Source organism: Amyelois transitella, chromosome 10 (genome assembly GCF_032362555.1).
Source record: "Amyelois transitella isolate CPQ chromosome 10, ilAmyTran1.1, whole genome shotgun sequence".
In the NCBI taxonomy this organism is placed as follows: Eukaryota; Metazoa; Arthropoda; class Insecta; order Lepidoptera; family Pyralidae; genus Amyelois; species Amyelois transitella.
In genome coordinates this window covers 5,224,846-5,245,950 of record NC_083513.1, presented here as the reverse complement: position 1 = coordinate 5,245,950, position 21,105 = coordinate 5,224,846, and the positions used below count along the sequence as shown (strand labels likewise).

At 33.6% G+C, this 21,105-nt stretch overlaps 2 protein-coding genes across 3 annotated transcripts; one reads left to right on the top strand and one right to left on the bottom strand.

The window, feature by feature from the left end:
* Positions 1 to 519: 519 nt before the first annotated feature.
* On the bottom strand, positions 520 to 3,975 carry LOC106137626 (uncharacterized). The gene is made up of 6 exons (XM_060946248.1): positions 3,728 to 3,975; positions 3,287 to 3,620; positions 2,565 to 2,777; positions 1,972 to 2,131; positions 1,247 to 1,377; positions 520 to 627 (listed from the first exon to the last, which is right to left on the bottom strand). The coding sequence occupies exons 1-6, from the start codon at positions 3,973 to 3,975 to the stop codon at positions 520 to 522; spliced, it is 1,194 nt and encodes a 397-aa protein (XP_060802231.1).
* Positions 3,976 to 5,059: 1,084 nt separating this feature from the next.
* Positions 5,060 to 21,077, top strand: LOC106137682 (RUN and FYVE domain-containing protein 2). Of its 2 annotated transcripts, XM_013338559.2 has the most exons (14): positions 5,061 to 5,322; positions 8,020 to 8,198; positions 9,216 to 9,325; positions 9,588 to 9,795; positions 10,274 to 10,452; positions 10,775 to 10,911; positions 12,129 to 12,187; positions 12,876 to 13,001; positions 13,267 to 13,407; positions 15,596 to 15,693; positions 17,476 to 17,617; positions 17,855 to 17,929; positions 18,995 to 19,228; positions 19,528 to 21,077. In XM_013338559.2, the coding sequence occupies exons 1-14, from the start codon at positions 5,154 to 5,156 to the stop codon at positions 19,651 to 19,653; spliced, it is 1,983 nt and encodes a 660-aa protein (XP_013194013.2). In that variant the 5' UTR covers positions 5,061 to 5,153; the 3' UTR covers positions 19,654 to 21,077. The 2 variants fall into 2 exon arrangements, with proteins under 2 accessions (XP_013194014.2, XP_013194013.2); XM_013338560.2 differs by lacking the exons at positions 15,596 to 15,693; positions 17,476 to 17,617; positions 17,855 to 17,929; positions 18,995 to 19,228; positions 19,528 to 21,077 and adding an exon at positions 14,913 to 15,589 and having other exon boundaries at positions 5,060 to 5,322.
* The last annotated feature ends 28 nt before the right edge of the window (positions 21,078 to 21,105 follow it).

The following is a 21,105-nucleotide window of genomic DNA, read 5'->3' as shown; positions in this document are numbered from 1 at the left end:
TGGAAATTACATACCCCGAGGTCGGAAATCAAATTGACAGAAGAGGTTAAACAAACGGTGCGGTCAGGGAGCGGGAGCCAGTCCGTCGAATATTAATCGGTCGGTAAATGCGCTTTTATTTGTTCCCTTTCGATGGATCGCCGACGCCGCGCCGCCCGCTTTCCGTTACCGATCCAAGTTAACACCAATCAAGATACTTGATTACCGTCATTTGTTTTGTTCTCCCTAATCTGATTAAGAAAATTAACTGTATTTTTTTGTTTGAAATGGTAAAGAACTTGATTTCCCGAGGAATAATCAAACTAGTCTATTTATGAAACTGCATGAAAAGCTGTAATGATAATATGTGACTAATCGTGTGATCATCTAATGTGATCAGTGTAATCCATATAATTGGATTTATTTGTGAAACCATTTATTTAAGTAGATAAAAATAACACGTCAACTAAGCACCTACTAATGTCAATTAATCAAATAAATTAAAAAATAAACATCCTTTCACTCATATTTGAAGTGTTCTTAGAAGTTTGTCGACACAATCGAAATAGTAGTCGCTTCTTCTTCAGTTGCCATCAAGTTTTGCTGAATCACGTTATCTTCCAAGAATTTCTTGCAGTATGGAATCAACTGGAAAACGAATTAGACAACTATGTTGGTAGTTTGACTATAAATGCATTCTAATGTGACTTCAACTCTGACGTTAAGCTAATATAAAGTTTACAGTCGGGAAAAGCTTGCGTAGTTTTTCGAAACTATTTCAAGTTTATATTTTTTGTTAAACCGTTTAATCTAAATATGTACATTTGACTGCACAACCTAAACCGTTGGGTCTAAGGCTTACAATTCGGCGTTTGGTTGAGGGGTGCAATAAAATATTTAAATTTCAATTTATCATACCAATGTATTTTCTCGTACACATTTTTATTGTAATTCTAAGTTTGGATATTTATGAAGTTGACGTTATTAAAGAAAATGCTGCAGAGCAGTTCATTACCGCTTCTTCGGCACTTAACGCTTTGCAAGCGGAAGTAAACTTAGTTTTAAGTAATTTATATGACGTCAACCACTGTGGTGGAACTAAAAGATATGCCAATTCTTTAAAATGTCCCATAACAATGAATAACAATGATGCATTTGAATCTGAATTGATACGGTTTTCCGAAATTTCAGCGAATACGGAAATTAACGGGGAGCCATAGGCGTACAGTACCAGCTGATATAATCCTTTCGCAAATTTTGTGTTTACCTTCTCTCTATGCGCCTTTGTCGTTTTGTTAATCCTATTTATTTCTTGGAGTAAGAATGAATCTCGTTCGAAATATTTATTCACAGACCAACTATCTCCTTCAAAAATCACTGGTAGTACACATGGATAACCTTAAACGTAAATTAACATAAAAAACTTTAACAATATCAAAAAACTTTAATTATGTTGTCCATACATAATTAATATTTTAATGGTTGGTCTTCGTTTGTCCGCTGTTCAAGCTTTATCTTCTTAACCAATTGTAATAAAATGTGGCTCATATACAAAGGTATATAGATAGAAGTACTGAGAAAAACAGAGTATTTCGTCCCGGATAAAATAGGTATTTATTTAAGTTTATTGCACAGACCCATTTATATGACTACAAAAGTTAAACTTGGTGCTAATGCATTGCAAAAACCACTTTCGCCAATACTGAGAGTATTGGCGAAAGTGTTGCTTGTCTGGTCCCTTGAGATTTGCAATAGACGAAAAAGTAAGCCGAGCTGCGAGCAAAAGCTAATTATATAAATATTATTCCTTCAGATAACCTACAGCGGCAAATCGTCAAACGTTGATCGTAGAACGATATGGCCGGTTTAGATTGGCCAGATCGTGTAGTACCCGCTATCTGGTATCTTTATGTGGCCGGGCATATCACGATTTGGCCAATACAACGATCTGGCGACGGCATAAGCAAAAACTAAATACAATATCTTATTCACCTTTACTTGTTCCAAGAGAACCATCGCTAATTACGCCCACGTTTACGTACACCTTATGACCGGGTTTTTTACGTGATTGCCAAATTGAAGAAAGAGTCTTCACCATTTCTGAGGCTCTATAAATGCTCCCATATGGATTTTTTTCCAAAAATGAAGTTACCTGAATATAATGTAGGTATCATTGAATGTTAGTTACTAGGTACATTGCATGCACTGAAACGAAGTGCGTTCAGCAATTGCAGATTAACTAACAAAGAAAAATTTAAAATAGATATATATATATATAATACTTTTCCCACATAATATGATTTCCTTTACGCTATCGTATACATATATATATATATATATATATATACTATATAGTATTTATTTTAAGGGCAATTAAGTATTTGTTGTATAGGTATACCTATAAACAATGGTACCTGGAAGCGATGGATGAATAGCGTAAAGGAAATCATATGTGGGGAAAAATCTTGTGAGATAACAAGCCAATTAAATAAGAAAGAACTAACATATAATTTCACTCCACTCAATAACGAATGAACAAGTGAGATAAGGTAATAAGAAGAAGAATGGTAAATCTTAAGACTTACTTTTTCAACTAATTCCGTTTTGAGCCACGCATCGTTCAGTTGTAAATAATCAAAGTTAAATGTTTCCAGCATTTCATTTCCAACTAATTCCTTTCCACATTTACCTGTAACTTCCATCGTATCGTCTAATATTAAAGGCTTTTCTATTTCAAAATGGAACACTTCATCGTCTGCGGCCCATGCGTATACATGATTAAATTTACGAGTTTCAACCTGAAAGAAAGATTCTACTTTGTATAAGTCGGTAGAAATTCTGCACAAACTTTAACCTAAGTAAAAGTAAGTTCTCTCTACATATCTGAAGTTCCGTGCTTCTTGTGAAGAAAACACTGCTTGTGATTGTTACTTCATCTGATTTTAGAAGTTTAAATAAGTAAATTCAATTGAATTTATTATGAATAGATACCTATATCGAAGTAAATTTCTAGACACAAAAGACGCAATAAACTAAAAAGTAAAATAATAATTTATTATGTATTACGTTAAACAGCAAATGATAAATGTATTTTTTTATTAATAAAATATTCAAACCGGAACGAGAGAAGATGCGACGTCGCACACACATGCGACTCAAAATCTAACTTTATCCATAAAGTTCCTAAAACGATACACATTTTCGCTGCATGGCCGTAGCAACTAATAACAACAACAAATTTTGAGTGGCTTTATTAAAATGGGTATACAGGGTCGCGACATCACGCTTCGGGTGCACTAACCCTTACCTTCAGATAATCGGCTAAAACAAATATAGCAGCAACAGGCACAGGAGAAGGACAAAAAACTATATCAGGGGGAAGGTCTTTACATATCGCACTTAAAATATGTAACGTAACCAAGCCATCAGCAACAATTATTGGTTTATGCGTTTTCTTTTCAGTTATTTTCTTCTTATGTTCAACCAACTCTTTTACTGGTAACTGAGTGGTTAGATTATATGCAATTTTTAAAATAAGGTACAATGTATCGAAGTATTCCTCTCTTTCTATATTAGTAAAATCAATTCTATTCGGATTGGGAAAGTTGGTGATAAATGTGAAAACGTCGGCATCTGAAAGACTAAAGTAAAATAATTAGGTCCCCAATAAAACTTAACGTGTTCACGCGTGCTGTGCAATGCTGTGCATATTGACTCCTGGTGATCTAAATACAATATTATTGATCACCTGGGCAAATCAGATGACACTTGAATAGAATTACAATTGGAAAAAGCACATGCTCTCAACTCTATTTTGAATTCTTCAGCCAGAGGTATTTCATTTGAATATACCAAAAGGATTAGATCAATGTAGCGATCAGTTCCAAAGACAGTTCCGAGTAATATTTCCGTAACCGCCAGCTTTGATCCGGACGACAGAGGGTTCACAACCAAAACCCTCAAAGGAGGTTCTACAGGCTCAGTTTGTAAATTCATTTTAGCATTTATTTGATTGTTTTGAGTTTTAAAATATGGCCCGAACAAAGATTATGAAGAAAGAAAATAAAATTTGCAAATATAATTTGTGCAGTAGCTTTATAAATAATATACGTATGTCTTTCAAAAGTCATTTAAACATATGTCAAGAAGTCAACATACAAAAACCTAAAATTTACATGTTGCATAATTTGGTAGCGAAGGAAAACATAGTGTGTGCCACAGTTTTAAAAACATTAGTGTGTGCCAGCTGCTTCATTTCCAATGTCAATTTTAAAAGTCAATCAAGAGAAATGCTATTATGTATCCTCCTTGGGATCAGGTGTCATCTAAAACCTTGAAACGTTTCTAGTGCTGAGGGGCACAGGCAGGAACTGCGTGTGATCGACATAAAAATATTGCTCTGAATATGTGAAGATGCGCAGAACTCCTGCCGGTAACGATAGCCTTAGCCAGGGTATTATCTCTAAAAGTACCTTACAGAAGAGCAGTTTACTTTTGTAAGGTCACATTTTACCGGAGTCTATCTGGTGAATAAATGTCTGGCCATGCCGTCTCCGCCGAGCCCAGACAGAAGGAATAAGTCCTGGCTTTAGAGGCGATTGATGATGCGTCCCAATGGTCTTTACCATGTGGCGAAATCTATACCCCACAAGTCACAAAAATAAAAAATTGAATCACGTGACGTATTCAGTCATAAACAGCGAAAAACATAAATCACGCAAGCAAAGATTTCACGGATTGGAACTATAAATATAACCTCCGACACAACATTGTCGGAGCCGCGGTTCCCCAGGCATAACACCTAGCATGGCGGAAGATCTTCCCTTTGGTGGCGGTCGAGCCGAATCATCGCTCCCGCTACAACCATAACATAAACATGAAGACCTCACCGTGTTGAATAAAAAAAGTCGGATAGTGGACCTAAGAAACATACATAATAACACTGGCGGAGGGTGCAACTAGGAATACCTTCAGAATGAGAGAGATGTATTCGTGCATTGACCGTCTGTGCCATTGCAACCAGTTACCTTATAAAAAAATCGATAATAATGACTTTGACATAAGTCTGTTTGACAGCGACATGACATTTTTTTGTCGCGTTTACCTTTTTGCTTGTATTGAATTACGAAATAAAAACAAATTTTTCAATTTATTCATGTATTACTTGTGTAATAATGGCTTCGGCAAAAGAAAAAGATTCAGAAATATCGCCAGCGACGTCTACTACCTCTGTGAAATCACAATTCTTCGATAGATCGCCGTCAGTTTCCTCAGCAAAGGATGAAAAGTGGCCGGAGCTCTTAATATCGCGACCAGACAACTCCTACTTCTACAGCTCTAAAAGTAAGTTCATATTCACTTTTCAAGAAGTATTTTAAATTGTTATCATCGTAGTGTCTGTCACAAAGAGCTTCTTGCTTGACATAAGACAAAAACTTAGCAGCAAACTTTATGTGGCTGAAGCCCTGTTCAAAGAAAAATGAAAACATGAAATTCACAAACTTCTCCAGTAAGGTGAGGGTATAACCACGATTTACTCTTACATAGGAAGAAGAGAAGAATAACCTCATAAAAAACTGTTTAATAACACTAAATTCATACACATATGTATGTATCATTATCATGTTTCATATAATATATACTGAGTTAGCCAATGAGGAACCTCTAATATATCCAACTTCAACAAGTACATACCTAATTTATGAATTGTAATGACATGTATATATACCCTGTAAATTGTCAATGAAGTTAAACATGTTCTATTAACAGTCATATATTCTGAGCACCAAGCCTTTATACTCACATCTATATCCCGTAGAGGTAGATAAAGCCAACAGTCTTGAAAAGACTGATAGGCCATGTTCAGCTGTTTGGCTTAATGATAGAATTGAGATTTAGATAATGACAGGTTGCTACCCCATCGCCTCTCCCTATTCCCTAGATCATAGGTTAATTCTTAAAACTAAGTTAAATTGATACAATATATGATACAAGATAAATCTGCATCTTGTATCGTCTTACAGATTTTGTTAGATTATTGCAAAATGTTAGAATAGCATTATATATCAGATCTTTATGGCTTATCAGGTAGACATAGTCAACAGACTCAAAGAAACATAATAGCTATGTTCACCTGGATAACTTAATGATGGGGAGATGATATTCAGATAATGGCACGTTGTTAGCGAATGTCCTAAAAGAAAAATCCCGATGTACAACTTTTCCTTTATTGACTTTTACAATCAGAACAGTAAGAGAGACATTTTCCAATCTTCCAAAAGCATGATAATTTGACTTTGATTAAATTGACTGTTCATTTACATCTTCAATATCTAAACAATCATATTATATAAATTATACTACGGCAAACAATGTGAATTTTGATTATATTGCTATTTATTTGATTATACATCTCTTTTATACTCTGTGTTCAAGCACAGCAAGAATTGAGCTTCATTTAAAATACAGACAACACTATGTGCATTACAAACAAATTCAATATTGCAATTTTTTCATTTTAAGTCTACATTCAAACAACTTATTTTAGGTTAAAAAAAAAACATTTTCGTAATGGCTCTTGCCACCTCTGATTTAGGTGCAACTGATTTGCTTATTATGTTTTAATAATTTAAATCTTCATAGATAGTCCACAATTTTATCATTAATACCACATTACAAATTACGTTGATGAGCCACACAGCCCTCAAACTACACTTTAATAGACACATTTAAATGTGTAGTGCACATAGGGTAACTTATTTGAAGATGCGTAAGGGTATTTGCATTATTTCTTTTGAAACTCTTTCAGATATTCACATATTGTTCCACTATAAAGAGAAACTTCAAAAATATACATAAAATAATTTTCATTTTATTCAATTATCTATTTAAACTAAATTTTTATATGTACCTAGTATCTCAACTTATTACCTAAGTAATAAATATAAATTCTAAAACTTTTCCTGAAAAAGGTAAACCTGCTTTTCATCTAAAGTTCTCATACAGTTGCAGAATATACATGAAAATAAAAACCAGAAAAGAAAAGTTGATTAACTTTCTACTTTTAAATCATACTACATCTACCATCATACTTGTAAACAAAGAGACACGTCAGGGAAAACCCTCTGCATTGCTTCATTTTCACCCTCGTAAAGTATCGTTGAAATTTTCATCAAGATGGCGCCACCGCCGCGATGTATTGATTTTCTAGCACCAGTAGGCACTCCAGTGGAAAGGAATCAATATAGTCGGAAACTTTGCTAGAAAAGTCATACTACTCACAGTTCCTTTGATTAACTTGATTGATATCATAACAAGTACATTTTGAAGTCTTTAATTGTAGTGTTACCCTATGGAGGAGTAATCTGTGTAAAGTTACTAATAGGCCATTGCCTTTGACCTTCAAATTCGTTCAGCGTGACATGTATTTAGGGAAGTGATCGAGATTCCCGATACGGTTGCCGTGTTTTCGCTTCATTGTTTATTTGCGGGCTTATTATGCGTTCTCTTGCCGCTTTACACGGGGTGGATCCCTTGCCTGAAGGTATAGGCATACCATCGGGACTCCAAGGCGACAATCCGGACGCCGAAATGGCCGGCGCACAGGATACCATCTACCTATGTAATTTCCGCGTCTCCGTGGACGGAGAGTGGCTCTGCTTGAAGGAACTCCATGACATGGACATGCAGGATTCGTACATCCGACCATCGGACGGGGCTATCACCTCCCCTGACGATCCCATGCATGCATTGATGGGTAATTTTGTTTCTTTCTCTTTGTCTAGAAAATATTACAAAAAATCAAGAAGGGGTTCAAATGTTGTGTCAAAAGTAAATGTAAATAAATACACACATTACATATCTTACATTACATATATCTACACGTGCACTGCATATACATTTTATTTTAACATCTTATTTATAACATTCATAGGCAATACTAACCAGACGAAGAGAACTGGTGATGACTATTTATTCCTTTCTAGAAATCGAATGTTTTAAAAAAGTCTATTCTTCAACAATTATTTGATATTGTTGCAGCTCGTGACCCAGTTGTGATCGAGCGCAGCAATCTCGTCAACATCTCAAAGCTGATTGTCAAGGAGTTAATCGAGCAATCTTTGCGCTATGGCCGCATGCTCGACAGCGACCACCTGCCTCTGCACCACTTCTTTATCGTGCTCGAACATGTGATGCGACATGGGTTGAAGCCAAAGAAAGTAAGTACATATCTGTTTAACTGTGAATTTGTAAACAAAAGATAAAATGAGCAACTTTAATTTAAGATGAACAAACACAAGAGCAGCGTGATTTGACAGCAGGTTAGCAGAGCCATATGGGTGTGTGGAATAAAAAGATAACTAATTTATTTCATTTGCTGCATATAATATAATTAATATTACAAACAAAGTCGGAATATATTTTCTTTTCCTATGATACATATTTGTAGCCCATGGATCTAAAGTTCGTCTGGAAATCGGGCAAATTTTTAAAAAGCAAAGATTAAATTGACGGACTTTTGAACAATACACAGCGGAAACTGTGTATTAATCGTAGAAAACTGAAATGAAACAAGTTTCTTGAGATGGGTGAAGGGAGATAACAAGACGAGAAACAGGTATCTTAAATGTAATCGATCAGTACATTGGCAACTCACTACGAAGATTACCTGTATAGTCACACGGATTTGGAATGCATAATGAATAAAGGCCAATAATCGACAACAAAGTATCGAAGAATTAATAAGGAACGTTTGCGCAAAGTTGCCCGCATGAGAAGCGGCGTTTAGTTCTTACTATGCGTGAACACCCAAGACTTATTTGACGGACGATTGGAACCTTATATATAACATGATTTTTTTTTCTGCATACCTATCTGTATATTGTATTACATTGTATTACATCGAATATGTTATATTGATGCATGCAAGCATTTACATGAAGTCAAGGTCCTGCGATAAGGTCACGCAATAATATTTTGATAAGCGTGACAACAAAGCGTGTTCTATAAAACAAGTAACAAAAAAGAAAGTCATGTCTATCATTTAAAACAAAAAACTTATTTTTTTTTACAATTCCGTATTTTACCACTTTGAGTACCTAAAGAAAAATTAACCCAGAGTACTCCCTAGATAAATTTAGCAAGGAACTGAAATAAAATACCGTAATAAACATTTAAGAAAATTATTTATTAAATTAAATATTTCTTGAATCTTATTGTCTTATATTTTTGTATAGGGTCTACTTGGACCTAAAAAGGAACTATGGGATATTCTTCAAATGGTTGAGAAGTATTCACCAGAGGCAGCTGACATCACCGCAAGTATCAGGGACTTGCCTACCGTGAAGTAAGTTGTGTTTCTTTGTATGAATTGAATTTATATTCATGGAAATATGCAAAGTCACAGACATCGGACAAAAAGTTTATTTTGTCCAACATTTTTTGCGAAGCAAACGAGCGTATGAATCGACCCAAAGACTTAACGTCTTAACCGTTTATATTATAATTGATATTTATAAGTGCAACATGTAAGTGAAATAAGAGATTTGGTAATAATCATCATTGATTATTACGAATCAGTTCACTGTGAATGCTTACTATTATTTTAGAACTGCCATGGGTCGCGCCCGCGCCTGGCTTAGACTAGCCCTAATGCAGAAGCGGCTAGCGGATTACCTCAGGATTTTACTTGAACATCGAGAGGAGACTTTGGAAGAATACTTCGAACCCCATGCTCTGATGTTGAACGAGGAAGCCGTCATAATCACCGGTCTGCTAGTCGGACTCAATGTCGTCGACTGTAACTTGTGTGTCAAGGTACAGCCGTCTTTACGGTTATCACACTTTTTATGAGATTCGATTTTTAACTGGCCTTTATATCATACAATGTTAGCCAAAACACAGACTTACCATAAACGTTTTTTAATTTTTTAATAAATTATATTTATAACAGTTAGGGCATGTATCAATGCACAGCCATGGAATAGATTTCGCTGAGATTTTTAGAATTCAATGGTAATAAAGACTCGGACTAATCGGAATGCCACATAACACATCGTTCTTTATCTTCTAAGTTCGGCCTTTGCCTTTTTTTATAACTAGCGACTCGCTCCGGCTTCGCATGTTAAGCATTTTAGTATAGGAATATAGTATAGAAAATAAACCTTCCTCAGGAAACCCACTTTCCAATTCAAACAGGGACAAAATCCGTCCATAGCTTTTCGAGATTAGCGCATAGATACAGACAGAGAAAATAGGGGGACTTTATAATATGTAGTTATGATAATGTTTTTAGGAAGAGGATTTGGATAGTCAACAGGGTGTCATTGATTTCTCCCTTTACCTCCGCGGTAGCAATTCTACCACAGACATGACCGGCAATGGAAACAATGTAAATAACGAGCCAAAACAGCGCCATATTAACACTATGCTGGACCAAAAGAATTACATTGAAGAGCTGAATAGACATCTCAAGTAAGTTTTTTTTTCTGTTCACCAATAATGTTATTCATTCAAAGGTAGCATCATAAGACACAATGTTATTATGTCCTTAAATTATTCCTGAGTTTTAATATGAAAACGGCTTTAGTTATTATGCAAAGGTGGGGTTGGGATGATTGACAACGCTCAGCCGAATTCTTTGTGAACAAAGGAAGGCTTGTTGTATTTACATAGAACCAAAGAACTGGGCATAATCTACTTAATATTTTAATAACTAAATGGGATAATTTTCTTATTCTATTTATTTCTATTTATTCATCTAAACTCCTAGTTTTATGTAGCCATAAAATTTCAGTGCGACAGTGGCTAACCTCCAAGCTAAAGTTGAAGGTCTAACGACAACTAATGCCCTTATGAAAGAGGACCTAGCGATCGCCAAAAATACTATGATCCAACTGGTGGAAGAAAATAATCAGTTGAAACACGCTCTCGGTAATTATTCGCTAATTTTATTCATAGCTCGCAATCTGAAACTACGTATAAGTACTTACGTAATATTTGCATAATTATACAGCTAAATGGTTTACCATTTTACTGTACTATGTCGTACGCCGACTACCTAATAACTCGTAAGTGGCGGCTCCCTCACAAGATAATGCATGCGTAAGACAGATTTTAGCATGTTAGTAAATTTTCGGATATCACTTTGATTGCAATACAAGTTTTGTTCGTGAATAGTTCCGTCGTTACCACTCTTAAAGTCAATAAAAAACTCACTCTAGTTGTAGTCCGTTTGCGAATAGAAGATTCTAAAATAGTGTGATACGTATTGTTACCCGATAGTAAGAAGATACTTAAAAGTAGTAAAGTTACGCCAAAAGAAATGGAACTATTCATTCGTAACTGTTTAGACAACTGAGTAATAATATACTATATATTATGTACAATGCGGCTACGGCATTATGTTAAGTCTTCAGAATCACTTCCGTTTGACCCACTTTTATAACAGCGTGCTGACAAAAAACAAGTGTTCGACTGAACAATGACTCAAATACGATAAGAGTTTTCCAAATAAAAATTATTTCGAAAACTCTTATCGTGGAGCGCTCATGTATGAAAAAGTAATGATAGAACTTAAGTTCGGTCATTAATTTTATACGAAGTTCACTGAAATCATCTCCCAAAATTCAAAGAAATGTCTGTTGTAATTTAAATATAAAGTTCTACAAATTAACAATAAGACTACGAAATATAAAATCCCAAAGCTGAAAATAAGTTGCAAGAAAAAATGAAACTATCAAGCTCGTTGACAAATTACTTTTGAGAATGACTTCATAATTGCCTATTATATTAAATTAAAACGTCATATTTTGCGAAGGCTGAAAGTGAAAACGTTCATTACTGCAAAATAATAAATACAATGGATACTTTAGATTAGACACCTTGCAATCTGATGAGTCACATTCGGTAAGTTTAGTAGGCATTAGTATTCCGCGGCCGGCGGTCGTCTTCAAACTATTGTCATTTAATAATCCACCGCGGCCCGTTATGCTCCATAGCTCAACATTAATGGGCAATTCACAGGCAAAAACTCGTAATCAGTCGCACTGGTTCAGATCTTGTGAGTTATTTTCATAGTTTTAAATATATCGCGCCGTCGGATCGTGTTTATTTACGTATTCACGTGTGTTTTCTTTTTTCTTCTCCAGGCCAGGACATAACCAAAGACACTAGGATGAAAGTGATGGAGTTACAATCTGAGGAAGAGGTGAGTGAGACAGTGTTTTTTTTTTTTGTTATATTTAGGTACGTCAGGAAACAAAAATTACTATAAAAACTTAAAAACCTTTTTAAGAAAGGCACTGCTTATTGCTAAAGATTTTTTATATTATTTTTTTTAATAATCAAAACAAACCTTATTTATACAAGTAGAGATTATCTGCTTGTACTTCGCATTTAAGGTGGTCCTTTTTATTATGATAACCAGTGGTAGATAACAGATCGTGCGGTAAAAGACAATGTAAACAATACATTTCACACTTGAAATTATTTTGCCAAACATCAAATGTGTATGTTATATTGGGTAAAGTCATTGGATAGCATTGACTTATGTATTAGCACAAACATCATACTAGAAACTGGCTACTAAAGGAATTGATATTCGCTCATGTTTATAGCTCATTCGTGTGTAAATGGCAAGATTTGAGGAATACCTACTTTTGCAAAATGATATGACACTGTTTCACATTACACCTGTTTTAGAAAGTTTATACATAATGTCGCTCTCTAATATTGGTTTAAAAAATAAATAAGTGAACCTAATGCTGTTATTGCTGCCTTGAAGTAGACTCACTCAACGGAATATAACTTAAAACTTAGATAATTATTATAAATCTTGGCAATGCTCTAAGGAAATTTTCATCAAATTTATAATATGTAATTTAAACAAATTCCAGGAGAAACGTAGCGTTAAAAGTTCAGCCTCTGATAAAGGAAAAAATGACAAGGATAGTGAGTCCGGAAAATTACTTGAGGAAGAGAGAAAAAAGAATTTGGAACTACAAAAAGAGCTAGATTTACAGGTAAATGCATATTTTTAATCCAATCTCTTTTATTCATGTTAGTAAATCTTTTGAGTGAAGACTTCGCATTTTAGAAATAGTATAAAATTATGTCACATCTCTCCTTGAATTCCATGAAGAATTCAATCATTATGTAACTTATCACCATAACTTTTTGAAATATTGTCAATGAACCTGCAATGACCTTAATATCCGGTACTGTTACAATGTTATAACCTTCATGTGAATGAGCTACATATTCAATGCCGCACCACGGTGATTACAGATTTCGTTGAAAGCAGAAATGGAAGTGGCTATGAAACTTTTAGAGAAAGATATACACGACAAACAGGACACTATTATATCCTTAAGGCGGCAACTGGACGATATAAAACTTATCAATCTAGAAATGTTCAAAAAATTACAGGTAAGAATTTTACTCTTTATTAGCAAGATATATTTTTTTTTTTGGATTTTGTACCCTTTTCTTTTAAAACGTATTGTCGAAATTTCGTTTTGTTATGAAATTCTGTCGTTTGTCTATATGAAAAACCTTCTCGTCCCTAATTTGACACATAGTTTGTACAAAGTTCTAATATCCGGTGCATTTCATTACTCTCCCTATGAAAAGACATTATTACCTGAAGTCATGGGTTTCCCATCATTTATTTATGCTTAAACCTTTAATAGCTAAAAAACCCATATCAAAGCTTTACTGAATGTCTTCTACTATAAAGTATAATGTACATAAATGTGATTGTGATTCACATGTATTACCTATATGTAGGCACTGTGGCTTATACATTTAACCAACATAATGTTCAAAAATTCTGAAGTATTAACTCACTAAATTCAGTAGACAAAAATTAAATTTAAGTACTTCACATTATACTTACATATCATGGTTTGATTACTTACATATTTAAGAAATTTTGAACTCATATTAAATTCATCTTACATTAGTATTGTAAATAGTATTAGATCAAATTACCTACAAATTCGAAGCGTTTAGATACCCCTTTGCTTTGTTTTTGTTGTAACACATTACTCCTATTACATCAAAGCGCGTGGGCGCAATCCATTGCTCGCTGCCTGCCCACGTTTCGCCTAATTAATTGGTACCTTAACAATGTAATCTTTATTGTGTTGTGCCTTTGTAGGTATATTCTATTTGACTATCGAAGTTCTGAGAGATACTGTCGCGATAATGTTGAGTATTCTATACTTATCACATATCAACATACTTTACTGATGATGATATACGAAAGACGATAAATAGTAGTAATTCTAAATAAAAACACGTTATTTATATATTCAAAATAAATAATTAGTAGTTAGTTAAAAGTTTTAAGGTGTTTACAAGACTTTACAAAATGACAGACTCTTGTCACGTATAATGGACTTCCGTAGAGTGGGTCAATGTAACGTTTTGTTTCCTGCGCTTTATATAGCTTTGGTACTGAGACAATTCGAGTCATACTACTTTCATACAATTCGTTCTAAGATACTGGGTAATTTTGTGGGTCTAACCCAATTTACAGCATGATTATTGCTATAAATTTACGTCGAATTTAAGTTAATTATGAGTGTTTGTGAAAGAAACTTATCCTTTTCATTTCATAAAATCTATCTGATGATCCCGAATTGTCTCATCACCTCTGAACCTAAGAGGTTTGGAGGTGACGCTAACAATTTTTTTAGGAACTACGAAACGATCATATTATTCTATTCTCATTATAATAACTACATTAAACTGCTTGTAATTACCATGCCGCAAAGTCATCTAACCTATCCCTAAAGCCTCACACTCATATTATTATATTATTGCTTCTAACCTACAAATAATCGCCTCTAATATTATTTTATCATTATGTATATATACGTTACTAATGCAATGCTGTATTCATCAATGCCGCGATTGTCGCACGGAAGGAGTGCGAGATGGAACTGACGCAGAAGGGCGAAATGGTGACAAGGCTTCAAGGGAAGGCCGAGCAAATTGGCAAAATACTACACAACCTTGAGAAATATAACCACTTCCTTGGACCAGATCACGATCTAGTCAAGGCTCTCAGGTCTCCCACCACTAACGAACATAACTTAGGAGAAAAACTAGAAAAATTGAAGGCCCTCAACGCACAAAAGGGTACAAAGTCCAGGGACGAAGGGCCGCCTAACAAAAAGTTGAATCTCCAAGAAATACCACCGTTTCGGAAAAGTAACAGTCAGAATAAAAACGTGGTCGAGTGAAACACTAAAAATAAAATTCTACTTGTACAAAAAGTTCTAATACTATTACCACGTTACGGTGATATTTCTGAATAATCTAATGTAACTTTACTAACAAATATTATATTTCATTACTTAATGTTTCAATTAACTAATGCTATTGTTGAAACTAATATGATGACAACAATTACTAAATGTTAACTATTTGTCATAATTACTATCTAGTTAAATTAGCTACATTAATTTAGTGAAATTGAAGGAAATAACGAATTGCCGAACGCTTGAATTATGTGTATACTATATATTTAATATGTTCTACCTTCCACTAACAAATCTGTATTGTACTAGGTGAATTTCAACCTAAATCTTTATTGGCCTTGTTTTAGGAATGTGAAAGTTCCTTGAAACATAAAACTGAGCTAATAGCCAAATTGGAAGCAAAGACTGAATCAATGGGAAGCACAATACATGAACTTGATGAAAAGTAGGTTTATCACTTTTTTGTTTGTCATCGCATCCGGTATGCCTGCGTCGTCTATGGATCTATAGAGTGCCTGACAGATTAACGCATCGCTTGACATATCAATAATCAAATTCGCACGTGAGTGTGAGCAGTGCACCGCTTGCGATATACCTACCTCTATGTAAGGCGACTGTCGCCCGGTATTGGCAAACCCACACAATGGAAGTAGCGTATAGAGAATCAGTATTTTTTATATTTTCTTGTAATATGGTAGGATACGTTACGGTGATTATGCTGTTGTTGCTTTAGCTTTCATGTTGCTGTGAGCTCCTTTGAGACTGGTTGTCATTTTTGAATAGTTTCAACTTAAATCGAGTTTATTAAGACCAGTTATAAATAATTTTTTTTAATTATACTTAAAATGCAAATTTGTACTAAATCCAAAATAATATGTTAGAAAAAATGTGATAATGTAAAATGAATTAGCGCAAGTCAGCTCTATTTTATTTAGAAAGTATTTGACATATACCTTTCTAGTGATATCCATAGTATTATATTGTAATCTGAAGGTATAATTGCAATTGAATGTTCATGTGCAATAATTTGATCTCGTTACCATTTCAAATTATGTAAACTTTATTTTATAGATTTACTATTAAGTAAGCTTGTTAATATTTAGTACCGAATTTGTTACAAATATTCCTTTTTAATAGTTTTGTTATTCCAAGGCCGTAGATATGTAACTGCCTTATTTGTAATAAAGCATATTCAATCGCATAAAGTATTTTATTGACCAGAGACAAAGTTCGCTTTTTTTCATTTGAGTTGATTGAGTACATTGTGTAGGTTTGCCATTATCAAATTTCTACTTAATTTTGCATGCTTTTAAATATCCCATGAAATATTGTTATTATTTCGACCATTAAGTTACATGAATCACGCTTTTATATTCAACAACATTTTAATATTATTTTTGAAAATGATTGAGACAGTTAACGTTAGTATTAATTATCATTTTGATTTATTTGCCTTAGCATGGTTAGAAATTCAGAGCAGATCCCAGGCTCCGAAGCACTATGAAAAAGGGTGCTATGAACACGCAAATATGAGAAAGAGGGGTACAAATTCATGAAAACAATATAAGTTCATAAAAAATCGTCATGGTATATTGGCAGAGAGATCTGTGAGTGGATAATTTTTGTACATGCACTTGTAGAAATACTCGCACTCACCATGATCATAATATATGTTGAAACAAAAGAACACGTGTTAAACACGCTCAAAGGTTTGTTGTAAAAGTGCTTTTCTCTATTTATAGTTTTCACATTAGATTTTTATAATACTATTTTATAGGACAAATGTAAAATATTTTATAATATGTTATGTCACTTTCAACACATTTACAACTCTTATTGATGATTCAATTGCTTGAGCGTATGCAGTATATAAAAACAAGTTTGAATATCTTAACAACAATAATTGATAAATATAATGATGACATAGCTCAAAGCGCAATCATTATTGGTAAAATTTCATTTCATAGTATGCCTGCATCTTTTAAACTAAAAACGTGGGAGAAAGGATACATTTAATAATAAGGTAACTTAAAAATAAGTCCATAAACCATGACAATAAAATGGAATAGACTGTTTGATTTTACATTTCAATTTAAGCTGGACAGATTTCTTGTCCACTACTATCCATACATACATATAAAATGTATTTGAATCTTACTTACCTACCAAGATTTGGATACTTGTACAACTTGAGCTGACAGAGTATAATTGCACCATGGATACACAGGTTAAAAGAAGACAGATTGGCTAGGAACGGTTTAGAAGAGAGTGCTCGCTCTCTGGGACAGAAAGCAGCAGCGGCAGAGACAAGGGCGGTGGCGGCTGAAGGCGATCTGAGGATAGAACGAGAGTGGAGGATATCGCTACAAGTAATTTTAAATTTTTGGTACTTTTCTCCCGGAAAAACATTTTCGTGGGAATACATCAAAACCTAGTATATCTGCCGAATTTTAACGATATCATTCTAAGTAGATTTAAACAAATATTCAAATCTTCTCACTTTGTTATATTAGTGTGTACAAAAGAATTTTTAATTGTAACGAAAAAAAAATTACTGATCTTAAAAAGCAGTGTTAACTATAAAAGGCACAAAACCATTTTTACAGGATTCTATGATAAGAGATCGAGACAAAATATCAATGTTAACGCAAGAAGTGGAGTCGTTGAAATCTATAGGACAGGTTAGTAACATTTATTTACAACTGTAACTAAAAAATAACGCTTTTTCTATTAGTTTGTTAATCTATACTAATATTATAAAGCTGAAGAGTTTGTTTTGTTTGTTTGTTTGTTTGTTTAAACGCGCTAATCTCAGAAACTACTGAACCGATTTGAATAATTCTTTCACTGTTAGATAGTCTATTTATCGAGGAAGGCTATAGGCTACATTTTATTCAAAATTTTTAAAATATTATTTTTGTTGTTTTTAATTTATGTGTATTCAAATTTAATTTCATTATTCAAATTTTTTATATGATTTAATATGGTTAACTTAATATGATATACCTGTGTTTCAAATTGTAAAGTGTGATAATTGTAATAGGTGTAAACCGTTTTTGTCACAATAAATAAATAAATTATCCCGGATTTCCTACGGGAAACGTCAACAATGCAGGTGAAAGTTGAATGAGTCGGCCATCTGCGAGCTTTCCACGCGAACGCTGCGCAAACCAACAATGATATAGAAAAACAATGTACTAAGGATGTGAAGTACTCATTTTTTGCCACAAAAAAGTCCGCGAGAGCATATATCTATCTCTTAAGGTTTACTTACAATAACCACTTTTATGTTCATTTTTTAAGATTATTTTTTCATTATAAACATAAGTTATTTTGAAACTAATTTTCTTTAATTCAGTATTAATCCTTATCCAAATAAATATGTTTATTACTTTCGGCTTTTCATGAAGACTAAAATTGCCATTTACAGTATATAAATCAGACGAATAGGTTTTGAGATATAGTCGTTATAAGCAATTTGCAGCGAAACATTTAATACGGCGAACCAGCGTTCTTTCTAATACGCGTGACCGCCTGACCGCCTGACCGCCTGAGGAGGATGTTTGCAAAAATAAATGTCATGCCCAAAATAACTATTCCACGCGGACGAAGTTGCGGGCACAGCTAGTTTGGTTAATATCAACTATGTCCATTTCACGTCTAGAAGATATCATAAAAAAATGGAACAGAATATTTTTTTATATGGATACATATAACACACACTCACACTCTTTTTTAAACTCCAGAAATACTTAGCCTTGCAAGAAGAACAGCACATATTAAAAACGCAATACAGTGAAGCGCAAAAAACACTAGAAGAGGTGGGGGCGACTCTGAGCGAAAACAAACTTCAGCTGGCAGAATTGCTCGAGAAAGAAGCCAACGCAGCCACGAATGACGAAACACCGACTTGGACAAGCGACAGGGATGCTGTGGCTTGTACAGCGTGTGTCAAGGAGTTTAATATAGCCAGACGAAAGGTATGGACTTTAAATATATCTTTAATGCTTGTCTCGTTGTTAATGACGAAGGAAGGACACTACTTTCTTCTTGATTTTTTTAAAATTATATTCTATAGAAAGATGATATTTGGTGGTGATATTTGAATTAAGACCATGAATTTTAAAACAAGTTCCCAAGACTAATTGGACTGGCGTCGTAAAAAATACTGCTAACATTTCTTTATCTGGACCTTTCAAGTTTATATTAAAATTAATAGAATGTCTTCTTGTAACACCATGCAATCAAAACTCAATATTACCTAACATTTCCATTTCAGCATCATTGTAGGCGGTGTGGACAGATATTCTGCAGTGCGTGTAGCGATAAAGCTGTAGCGTTACCTGGAAACTCTAAACCTGTGCGAGTGTGCGACGCTTGTTATTCAGAGGTTCGTCTCACATAGATAACAACCAATCAGCACAGGTTTTAGATTGTGGACAGATATTCTGTAACGACAAAGTTGAGGCAAGTGTGTGATGCTTGTTAAACCGAAATTGGTTGTGATTTCAACCAACCAGCGCAGGTTTCGCAGACAGTGTTGACTAACATTCTACAGCGTTGTCCTGTAGCGTTGCCTGACAACTGCAAAACTTTGTTACGCCGATGTCAGACTCGCATAAAAAATAATAATAACCAATCGGTACAGGTTTCACTTGTTTTACATTATGCCATACGCTATTGTTTATAAGTAATAACTATTTATCGAAATCAATGTAGTTAATTAGAATCCAGCTTATGCCACAGACAACGAAAAGTGGGAGTTGTCATGGATTTATATTGAATTTAAATTATATGTTTATATACGTTTGAAGAAATACCAAACTTCCATCGAGAATATTTTTTCATGATTTTAAGTAAAGTAAATAAAACCATCGATGTATAAATATAACCAATAGCTTCATTCGTTTTTTGGAAAATTAAGGGCTGATAATAGTAAGTAAATAATGATCAATTGAAATGTGCATACTAGATGTTTAAATATTTTTATTATACATATATAAATATATATACTGTTTTGGTTTTATTAGACGAAATTTAAAATAATAAATATTGTCGGTTTGATTGGCAGAGAATGCTTTGCGGCATTATGTCCACCTGTTGTACATTTTACATGCATAAAGTTTAAATAAATAAGTTATATAAACTGCCAATAGTTAGGATATTGAAGGTAATCAACTGTGAATAGATTTTTGGGTTAAAAATACCGAAAACATCTTAAAATGTTATGGAAGAGATAAAAATCGTGCATTGAAACTACATTTATATACTTAGGTAAATTTATAATAAAGATTTTGTTTGATGTATATTTTATAATTCGAATTTAATTCCAAATCGGTATTATATGTAAGTACTATAAATATTTTGTTTTTAGAAACGGACGGATCGTGTGATTAAAATAATTAAATATAGACTGAGTGCAAGTTAAAAGACTAAAATTTATTTAAATACATATATTGTGTTATAAAATAAAATAAATTTATATTTGCAAGATTATTGGTTTCTTAATTTATATTGTGTTTTATCTATCAGTTTGTCGCATTAATTCTTTACCTTCGTGATATGTTTTCCATCCAGCGTCGCGTGAAAAATACACAGTCTTGGTGTATTTTTTGTAAATAGGTATTTCGTGTAAAACCAGCAAACAGCGAAATATTATAATTTGTAAGCTACCTATTTTGTCTATATTTATGAAATGTACATAATTATAAAGTGGTTGCTTGAAGTGTTTTGTATAACTATGAATTCTTTATATTACTGAATATGTGTAAAATATAATAATGTTCTTTGACATGTAAAAAAATAAATATCAAATGGACAAACTTGTGTTTTCTTCTTGTTTTTTTTTTTTTATTTA